Here is an 11106-nt window from a genome sequence, read left to right as displayed (position 1 = left end):
GTTTTCAATGATTGTTCCAATAGTAATCTATTTAAACTATGTTGACAAAGAAAGGAAACACTGATTTGTAATATTGAGCAACATTTCTATCATTTATGTGAATTTAAACATTAAAATGTACTTATCTTCCTATCCAAAGATATTTTTCTTACAAAACACAGAATTACATGTAACAGGAAATGACGCAATAAATCCATCCACAATGAAAATAATTACTCAAATCGTAAAACAAAATGTCTCTTTAATTTTTAAGTGTCAACAGCAGTACAAAAGATGGAGTGATGGGGGAAGTTTTCTGTAACACAATTTCTGTTTCATTTACAGAAAAGGAGGGAATTCTTGAGGTAAATGAGTTTGAACAGGCAGTTAGTCATCCACTGTTGCATTTTTACAATGGACTGAGACATACAGAAAATGGTGTTACATTATAATGCCTGAATTGATCCTGTGGGGATAATTTAATCATATACAGTATACACATTTCCATGGTGCCTAGATGCACCTGAATGTGTCTCTCATTGGTTTGTTTTTACTCAATATAGTGTATTAATACTACCAAAGCAGAGAAGACAGCTCTCCGCACACATCACTGTAAAATGATTCACCTTATATTCACCTCACGTCAATACTGCACATGGAAACCAAAGACTTGCTGGTGTACACTGAAGCCAAGCAAAACAAACATTTAAAAAAAATTATAACATTTTCTTTTTTTAAATTTTTTTTAACCAATACCCTTAGCAAATAATTAATCTTTTGTACTGTATAAAGAAGAATGTGAACACAAATGTGATGGCAAACATTTTTTTTAAGTTGAATTAAAAACTTTACATTGGACTGTACAAGATATTATGATAAAATATTTACATATTCAGACATAAACTTTTTTTTTAAAGCAGCAACAGACACTATTTCATTTTCTCTACAGCCAAACAATACTTGCCATGGGCCTAGGTACCTGCCAGGGGAAAAAGAAAATCTATGCAGAAACTTGAATGAGGCTGCCAGCAAATTTCAAAACAACGGCTCCAGTATTAGAAGAGCCACACACAGTGTTGTTTAAAGAGACAATTCTAGAAAGCAAAGTACCAAAGACAACTACAAATGTTGCCCTGAAGAACAAAGTTTACACTTCTGAACAGCAGCTAGCATGTCAGTCCAGCATGTCAGTGAATTGTGCTGATTAAATTAACACAAAGAACATTCCCATCATATACATCACAAAGTTCAGACAGAAAAAAATGAAAATTAAATTACAGTAAATAATGTTGAAACATCATACAAGCTTTTGTCTTCAGTTGTTTGATCAAACCACCGTAAGTGGATTGAGAGAAAACAATGAGGAGGGCTACACTTTGAAGATGGCCGGATAGTCGTAACCATGTTCATTAAAAATCAGCATTTACAAAAAATGACAAGGAGGGAATTAAGAATGAAGAATTCAGCATATTGGTGCATTTTGGAACATTAAAACAAATAAATATTTGCACGACCCCCCCTTTAAAAAAAAAGAAGAAGAAAAACATTAGTTTCAAACAATCATTCATGAAAAAACTCTATTGTTTATTTCGGTAATTTAAATGCAAGTCAGATGCATGCAGATTTTAGGTATCAGCTCTTCGTAAGATAATTGTCACAAATTGTGAGTGCTGTTATAACCAAAATACATAATGCCATACAGCATACCACATGGTTTGTACCATAATTGGAAAGAAATGATTGTGATATCATTTTACATTTAATAAAGGAATTCCTTACTTGTAAGGACCCCTGTATTTAAATTAGTAGGATGAGTAGATTTTTGATTTGATTGGTATTTTTAATAGTCCAGGGAAGATAACATTGGAAAGTGAGGTGCTTCACTGTCACAGGTCAAATACTGCTCTCTTCCAACGGGCAGAAATCAGCATCTACATGAGGTACGGTGACTTGTCAGGTTTTAAAAACATGAAACCACGTACAAAAATAAAACTGAAAATAAAATAGAAGAATCAAATACATAACTTATACTTCACTAATGGACAAAAATATATTTCCTATGTTATATTTACAATAAAATCTAAGTGAGATGGTGAATTCACTGAAAACCATTGTAAGCTCAAATTCATCAAACATGTTTTTTTTTCTATTTCTCCGATTGTCTGTGTTGTTGTTTTACTGACAATTTTAGAGCCAGCACTGGCTAATAATAAATACAATATGTTGATACTCTACAATTTAAAATACAATATACAATACACTGAAGTCTGGTGTTTGACGGCCAATCAAGCCTGCTGTTGAATTCTCTGCTCCCTTTCTTGTGCTGAGTCTCTCCCCCCATAGGCAGCCCTGAAGCTTAAACAAAGTGTTCATTCATCACACGAGTCGTTGCATAAATAAACAAAATAAGTAGACAGAAAAAAAATGACTCAAATCTGGCAACTGTGAGAGCAAACCCACTTGAGTCCAACTGGAGATTTTTGTTCAATCATGGTGTTTTTTTTTCCTTGAACAGCTTCACATTAATCAGAATTGATAAAAATACAATTTATATCCAGTGCTTATAACACTTAAGAAACATTGTCCCCTTGTGAGTTCTTGTCATTTTTGTATCTTTTTTGTTGTTGTTGTTGTTGTTGCTATACAAGCACAGTCAAGTTTCAGTTCCACGAAGAGTCCTCTGTAGCTACCAGCCCAGCATGTGTGGCATGGTCATGACAATATTTACAATCACATACAAATCAATCCAACCACCAGCAAACAGGAGCAAACGGCTTGGAAATACCAAACCGTTTGACTTGGAGGGAAATCCACTTGGGTTTGTTGCAGGAGAGAATCCAGAATGTTTTGTACCTCAAAATCAGAATAATGTAGAAAAGATGTGATGGAGAAGAAAATAAAACAGGAATTATGAATGGTTGGTTAAAAAAAAAAACCACTACAAAAAAACTATAATAACCAAAAGTAGAGCAAGCTAGCACTGATGTTGACAATAAGAGCACAGAAGATTTGAGTGCGTGGGAGATATATATCGAGCCATCTGTACCAATTAGACCTAGGAGAAAAATGCAGTGACCAGCAGTGGGGATCTTGAGCAGTTAAAGCCAGTGACCAGCCATTCAGATGCTTCCAAAAGCTCAGAGTCCTGTCTGAAACGGACAGGTTCAAGGGCAAGGGAAGGGAATAGCAGGAGTCATGCATTAATAATGCTGTATTTCAGATGATACCCAGTCGTCAGTCATTTTAATAATCCCCCACAGCTTGATGTACTTGTTCCATCTGCTCGCCAGTGCCTGGTGATTGGGCCGGGGTGGGAGCCCTGTTGAGGCCTTACTACTAGCACTTTGATGGAGAGCACAATGAGGGACACAAACCCCGTTTTGATTGTTTCCCATCCCTCCCTGGTGTTTTCCCCTACTCTGAGCCAGATGGCGACCCGTGGGAGCTGAGGTTGCCACGGGCAGGGGTCAGAGCAAGGCATGGCGGGGAAGGAAGCCACTTAGACCTTCTGCCCTGCAAAGAGGATCTCAGTCTCAACATCAAGGCCTTTGCTCTATCAAGCTACACTCTCCGGAAGGTCACCAATTGCCAGCTTTTTTTGCTGAAATAAGGGCAGACTTCTCACCCCTTGTTCGAGGTGTTTACCTGGTTTAAATGCAAGGGGTTAACTGCATATCAAAAGCGTATATAATTAATTTAAAACAACAACATAAGGCTCAAGGGAGACAGATTAAGATCTGCGTAAGTGCACTAATGCAAGAATCTGTGTTTTGTCATGAGTATATGACAAGGAAATTTAAGAAACAAACGTGATTCTTGCCTTTCTCTCAGTTTATAAATAACCTCATAAACTGTCACTCCTCTTAAGACTACAGCAGTAATCAACTCATTGCATCAACCCGATGACCGTGCTCCGCTTTAAGACTTCTTAGTGTCAATTTAAGATTTACAATGTCCATGAAGAATTAAGATTGGAAAAAATGAAGTTCTAAGACGTAAGACTTTAAACTTGTCATCCAAATGGGGCTAAAGCCTTTAACAGAACGTACTGTAGCTAAACATTGTACAACATCAATTTGAGATTGTAATGCCCCCAAAGCTGCCTTTCGATGCTGTTCCAATCCCACAGATTGGAGGCCTTTGGCCTTTTTGCATTCTGGCCTGATTACAATCACTCTGATTAAGAATGTGGTGATTCAGACTGGTATGCAGTGCTGTAAATGGGATCGGGATGCCGCAGTGCTCTGTCTGGACTGGGATGAGGAAATGGAAGGACTGGCTGCGCTCATTGATGATCACTGCATTAGGGCTCCATGGAGAACAGCTAGCATCACAAGCTACCACCCAAACATGTTATATACTGTAACCTCCTGCAGAGCCTACTGCCTCCAGGTTCCTGAGTTTCATGTGTTTATTCTGGTAAATTGAAGAAAGTCTGGATAATGAAGCTGTATTAAGGGATCAAGAGATTGTCCGAGACTCAAGAAGCCTCTCCCAAAAGATCTTACAGATTTTTAGAAACAACTTGAAATGTTTGGCACTTCTGCACTAAATTATACAGCTTGTGTAATAGAAATAGCACTAATAATAATAATAATGTGTAATCTCCCGTCTGTAATAAATTGGAATCAGTCTATATCATTTGAGACATTTTGAACTGATAATACTAATAATTCATGATTGATTATAAACATTCACAAGCTGTTGGCTGGCACACTATACCTGAGTGAGAATATTATCCCCATCTTGAACAGTTATGCGATTTCGATTGAAATTATCTAATTAAAGAAGAAAACAAGAATTATAGATCCATATCAAATGTTAAATTTAAAGTTCTGTCTTTCGTTCTACAACCCGATTGTGTAAATGTCTGTGATCTCAATGAAAAAAGAAACAATGAAAAAAGGAAGAAAAAAAAGAATCTAAATAACAACAACCAAACTGCTTCACACACTTGAAGAAACACTTAAGACCAAATAGCTTTTGATTCTGATGAAGCCACACCTGCATGCTGGCTCCTAAATAATACATGGTTAATTACTTATTTTACATTTTTAAACCTCTGTGGTGATGTTTTATTTTGCTCTTTCACTCCCTCAGATCAGGCCAGCCTTCTGGGCATCCTCCTGTACGAGTGTTGTGTCTGCATTGGCACTGGCCTCTTCCCCCAAAGACATCTCAGTTGGCGCTGACCGGCTCGTGTGTGTCATTTTCACTACTATAGTCTGATTTGGGCTCATCCTCAAAATCCTCGTACATGTCCATCTCATCCACCCCGTTGACCGGCACACTGTTGTTTGCCATGGTGTTGGGCTCTAGCTTCATGTTGTAGGTGCTCTGGATGACAGGAATGGATGGCTCGGGACTCGCCGAGGCACTCGAGCACTCTGATGTCATCTGAGGTGAGGGTGTGGTGGTAGCCATGGTGATGGCCCCGGGATAGACCATACTAGTGCTGGTGGTGATAGGAATCTGGGGTGGCTGTCTGGATGTACGAGAAGAATGAAAGATATCCCATATATAACTTACATTTAATACAAATTTGATTTCCAAAATGAAAACATTAAAACACATATGGATGTTCTTTTCTTATTGTGGCTTCAGATATTACATGAATATTATTTATTTTTCTTTCCACACTAACTGGAAATATTGGTTTCCCCCAGCAGTCAGCTTTAAGCCAGCAGCTCTGTGAAAAGGATTTGGGAAAAGAAGTTTCTACTGACAGCTCCCGTTCTGAGCGGTTCGGAAACACTAGGCAGTTTATTGGTGACATAAAACCAATACGTGGTTAGCGCCGCTCTTGTCTGCTGTTGCGCTGGATAATTGATACGCCAGCCGCTGAAGCTTATGACTGACATGGGAACACCTGGAGAAAGGTTCTCCTGCTAACCACACGCAGTAAATTAAAGTGTTAAGCGTCAGAGTGCTGCCCTCCAGGCTTCTGTAAGTCTATACTTAAAGCTTATATCCTGTAATAATGTCTGCACTTTGTGCTCCTTTGGCAGACTGCTATTCTCTAAAATTATTAAATCACAGCAATTGAAAAAACACTATTTTTAATGTATATGTCAGGCTCTTGTTTTACAAACCATTACAGTACAAGTTAACCCAACAGTCCCTGCTATAACAAAGGTGAGCTAAAAACTAGCGTGCACATGTTTTGGGATTTCAGTGTTTGTGTGGTTATTTAGTGGAACTTGGACACTTACCCCACAGTGAAGAACTGCCTCATCTCTTGTCGCCGTGAGCGCATCATCTGCTTGTACTCTCCGATGCGAAGTTTTTTTCCGTCGATAATGCAGGTCCTCTTTGGCCGCGGCTTGTACTTGTAGTTTGGGTACTTCTCCAGGTGTTGCTTGCTCAGACGGGCCTGCTCCTCATAGTATGGCTGCTTGTCCTGGTTGGTCATAGACTTCCACCGGGAGCCTAAACAACAGAGTCCATACAAAGCATTTGATGAACGGGAAAAAATGAACTGATACCGGGATTCAAATGATCAGTAATGTAACTATATATATTCAGAAACATACATTCTACCACTTTTGTATATAGCTGTACATAATAAGACTACTCCTTTTCTAGCTGTGATTTATAGTGTGTTCCATACCAACGTCTTGATAGTTCATGAACTTAGATCAATGTCAAACAGAAAGAAACGATGTGCAAGTGAAGTAAATACTGCAGCTCTGTGAAGGGTCCTACTAGGTACTGGATGACAGCACTTTTAAGAGCCCTGATGTATGGACTCCAATGCTGAGGGGACAAGACCTATTTAGCCTCTGTCATTTTCCATGACAAACACTTATGGTAGTGATGGGCTATAAATCCATCAGTATGCCATGGTGGTCTGATGCACAGTTGGATATTAGATAACACACTCCTTCCGCTGCTAGCTACTTTTCTCAAATGAACTGTATGCTTGGTGTTACAACAAATTCATTGATGAACCAATTCGCAGAAATTAAATTCACCACCTCTACCACATGTCATGTGTTTTTAGTTGTAATTTAACTGCAAGTTTGTCAGGAGATTAGATGGTTGTGTTAAGAGGGTGAGAGGAACAGGGGCAAAATGGAAATTGTAAAAAGATAATAAAAAATACTGTTGGTTTCATTTTGCTCTGACAAAAGTGTAGATGAAGTGATGTTTTTTAACGAGAGTATTAAAGCCATGAAAAGCCATTTTTACGTTCCTAACCGGTGGCTTTGCAGATGCAGCTACAGAGCTCTTAAGATCATAGGTACCTTGATATATTTGCTTAACCGAGTTGTATTTAAAATATCTTACCCAAAATCTTGCTTATGTTGGAGTTGTGCATGTCAGGGAAGGCCTGGAGTATCTTACGCCGCTCATCCTTGGCCCACACCATGAATGCATTCATTGGCCTTTTAATGTGGGGCTCGTTGTTGTTCCTTCCTCTAGCTTCCCTGAAGACCCGTGCCTCCGTGGATCCGGCACCTCCTGTTGGACAACAACAATGGGGTTAAGGTTTATCTGCAGAGCCATTTACTTCCCAGAGATAGCAGACCACGGCATCGATTAGATGACGAGATGCTTTCAAACTCTCCATCTATTGTCCTCGTCATAAATATTGTTTGGGAGGGGTGGGATACAGGTGAACGGGTATGTTCTGTATTGAGTGGAATACCTGACTAGTCTTACATGTTATGTGCTATGAAAGTAAAGTGAAAACTGGGCTCTTCAACTTATACGAAACCAAAAGACTTTAATGGCAAAAGAAATGTTTTGTCTGCAAAAGTGTTCACACTACGGTACTTACATTTCAATTTGAAGTTCAAAGTTACCATGAAAAGCGAGAATGCAAACATATACAACAAACATAGGACCTGAGGCAATCTATGATAAATATTAACACGTATATGCACAAAATAAATTCAAGCACGCCGTTATCCTGCTATCCTTCCCGCTTAACTCTCTCTCTCTTTTTTCCTTCTGTCGTTTTCTCCCTCTCTCTCTCTCTCTCTCTCTCTCTCCTCATTTGCAATGAGAGACTGTGCCGATTCTGCAAAGTGCTGTTTCTCAATCAGGGCATTCACAATCAGCATAAGAGATTTTCTCTCAGTATTAAACTGTACATCAGACTGATAATGATTTCTGTTTGCATGCGCATTTGCTTCCTTTTATATGTAAGATGTGAAAGAATTAAATAAAAGCAGTATGAATATTTAAACAAACAAAAACATGTTGATAAACAAGGCTTGAAAAATAAGACAAAAAAAACCCCTCCATATGCTACGATACATCTTTAATGATCTCAAATCTAGAAAAGAAAGCTTGGGATGACTCATGCATATTTCATCATCCACATGTGAAGCCTTCTCATTAGACCATTCCACTTGCAGCCTTGGCACATGTTACCTGTGGTTTGATTTCTATTATTATTTCAGTTGATAAACAAAATCTAACTCTTAATGAGTAATGGAGGACTTTGCAGAGATATTAAATCCAATGCACTGAAGATGCCTCATGAGTGTTGTCACTTTGGAAAAGGGTGTCTTCTTTTCAAAAGTATTATAAGAGACAAACAGTGAAATGGCAAAATATGTAGAGACACCAACATACAGATGCTGTACGGAAGGAGCCTACAACCACTTTGAGTATAAAAGAGATGGAGGGAGGGTGTGGTGGGAGTTTGGGTTGTTTCTCACAGAGAATGTTTGAGGCCCCCAAATATTTTTTACCCAGAACATGTTCTTTAAAAAAGGAGGAGAGCACCGCCACTTGATTTTATATTTCTAAGAAAAGTACCCTTTCTTGTTCTGTCTCATAGGTCCATAGGCCCTAAAGTCCTCATGAATTCAGAAAAAATATACTACCTTTACTGCCACCGAACCCCACAGTACGTTAATTTCATTTAGCATGCACTCACTGTACAGGATGAATTGATTTCACTTTGTTTGGTTTTGACAACCATGTTTATTGTGCAATGAAATGTGGTGTGGTGGAGGGCTGACAGTATCCATCAACACGGGGCAATCTGCTGACTGCCGGGGCCAGATGAAGGTATTCATTAGCTCAGGAGCGCAGCGCTCACTCAGACACGACAGCCAGTGTCTGCGCCCCGGGATCGCTTGCTGTAATTTACGATGCCTCCCGCGCCATTACTCTATCACTGACACTGATTCAGCAATTTATATACTGGTGTGCATGCATACGGGCAGAGGTGAGCTTCTTACAGGGGGAGGGGGGGGGGGGGGGGGCAAACAACCGCCTGCCATCAGCTAGTGCCACATCCATAGTTAGCCAGGAAACCACCCACGTGACTTGCTTCATTGGAGGGAATCCGGATGAGGCGGGATTTTTTGGCTCTCATGATAAAAGTGCCTGTCTTATGCTACAGAAAGCCGTGGAAATTAACAACAGCAGTGTTACATCATCTTCACCAGTACTGGTGTGTCCCTTGATTTGTAAAAAACAAAGCGATGGAGCTTTCAAGTTGACTCAGATGTAAATGGAAAAAAACACATCCCAACACAGAGTATGACCTTTGACCGGAAATTACAATAAAGTTGTCAGAAATAATTAAGGAAGCGGCTTTCTATAATGCAAGCCATGTAATGACGTCATGGCTACATAGATATGTACCTTATTCAGCCCTAAAAAATATACGTGATTTAATCAGAGCCGTCTTCCAGTCGCAGCAAATGCCTAAAAGCTTCACCATGCCATTTACTAACACATTATTTCCGTCTTTTCATTCAAAATCATTACGCCGGGCTGACATTTTGCAAATGAGCATTAACAATTATTTTTTTTCCAGAAGGTGCAGGACATTTAGGAATCAGTTAGTTAGCTGTGTGATTGTGTAAATAAACACAGATGTTAAGCAGTGACAGGGGCAGGCCCGCAGGGTGCCGGCTGGGGAAGGGAGCGAAACAGAGGGAGTGCTGCTTAATAGAATTTATTGTGATTCATGAGGCCTGCAGCTCAAGTGTGACAGAGCAATATGAGAATCCTCTTTTAATTTGTCTCTCCTGGAAACACTGTAGATGAGCAGCATGAATTACAGTGCGAAAGAATGATTGTGTGTTGGGAGGCGGTATAATAAATGTAGAGGCAAGAGCGGATAAGGACTAAGCAAAAAAAATGTAGTGAGGCCCAAAAGCCAATCACACCTGTGAGCTGCAGGCTCAGACTCGACAATGTACCAAGCCAGAGGGCAGGCTGCCCCTGCCGTCCCCTCTCATCCCCCCTTTTCTCCTCCTTTACCCATCTTTGTTCTGCGGGTGAACACATAATGTCACCTAGGAATCCGCTCAGGAGGATGAGCCTCAGCGAGCAGGCAACAAACACGCAAACGTGCTGCGCCCCCCCCGGTTGGGATCAAATCTAACACTTCTGACTGAAGGCATTTACTACTGACAATAGAGCCTTCCCCCCAGAGCAGGATCAGGCGAGATGAATGCGTATGGACAGACAGGAGACAGCGCTCAGTGGAACTGTTCTGGCTCATAGCATGCTAATTAAACCCTTACAAATTACAAGTGAAATAAGCCTTATTTTAACATGTCAATCATTTTTGTCTTTCCAGTAAGGATAACTTAAGGTATCTGCAGCACTTGTGTGTGTGTGTGTGTTGCTTTAGTGTATGTGTGTACATGGAAAATTGGGAACAAACGGCCAACCTGTTTCAACATGTAGCCAATGGTTTTGACTTTAGTCTTTTCATATGAATCCTTCACAACAGTAAACACAGAGGGAGGTGCATGGAGAGAAATCTTTCCTTTTTTGGGGTAAGTTGTAATTTGCTAACGTCAAAAGAGAACTTTCTCACTGATTGTCTTGACCTATTCACCTGTTGTTGTCACTTAAATCATCGTATGTATGAGCTGCTTCATCGAAGCTTTATTCTGGGAGAAGCAATAAAAGTCAGAGCTCGATTCCCATGGCCTCCCAGTGGAAGAAAAACAACAACATAACCTCTTCAAAACAATCAACTTCAACAAAACTCCCAAACAGCCTAAAGCTACCAATGAATCCATCAATGTAACAACAAAGCATCACTCTGGTTCTTCTCATTCTATTCCATGAGGACGTTTCTAAAGACACTGCTTGGCTAAAGCCCCATCTTGTCTCACTCTATGGTTGATATTATCACACTGG

The 11106-nt window shown here is 39.8% G+C and overlaps 1 protein-coding gene across 4 annotated transcripts in view; it reads right to left on the bottom strand.

Moving 5' to 3' along the window:
• Positions 1 to 224: 224 nt before the first annotated feature.
• The window catches only part of sox6 (SRY-box transcription factor 6), a 121126-nt gene continuing 110244 nt past the window's right edge, over positions 225 to 11106 (bottom strand). For all 4 annotated transcript variants that reach the window (XM_037482720.2, XM_037482732.2, XM_037482741.2 and 1 more), the window contains 3 exons: positions 7270 to 7443; positions 6192 to 6408; positions 225 to 5464 (listed from right to left, as the gene is read on the bottom strand). In XM_037482720.2, the coding sequence (XP_037338617.1) occupies positions 5158 to 5464; positions 6192 to 6408; positions 7270 to 7443 (698 nt within the window). In that variant the 3' untranslated portion in view covers positions 225 to 5157. The remainder of the gene's footprint in view (positions 5465 to 6191; positions 6409 to 7269; positions 7444 to 11106) is intronic.

Source organism: Pungitius pungitius, chromosome 4, assembly GCF_949316345.1.
Source record: "Pungitius pungitius chromosome 4, fPunPun2.1, whole genome shotgun sequence".
NCBI classification, from domain to species: Eukaryota; Metazoa; Chordata; class Actinopteri; order Perciformes; family Gasterosteidae; genus Pungitius; species Pungitius pungitius.
Note: the sequence above shows the minus strand (reverse complement) of the source record. Positions and strands in the feature narration are given on the sequence as shown.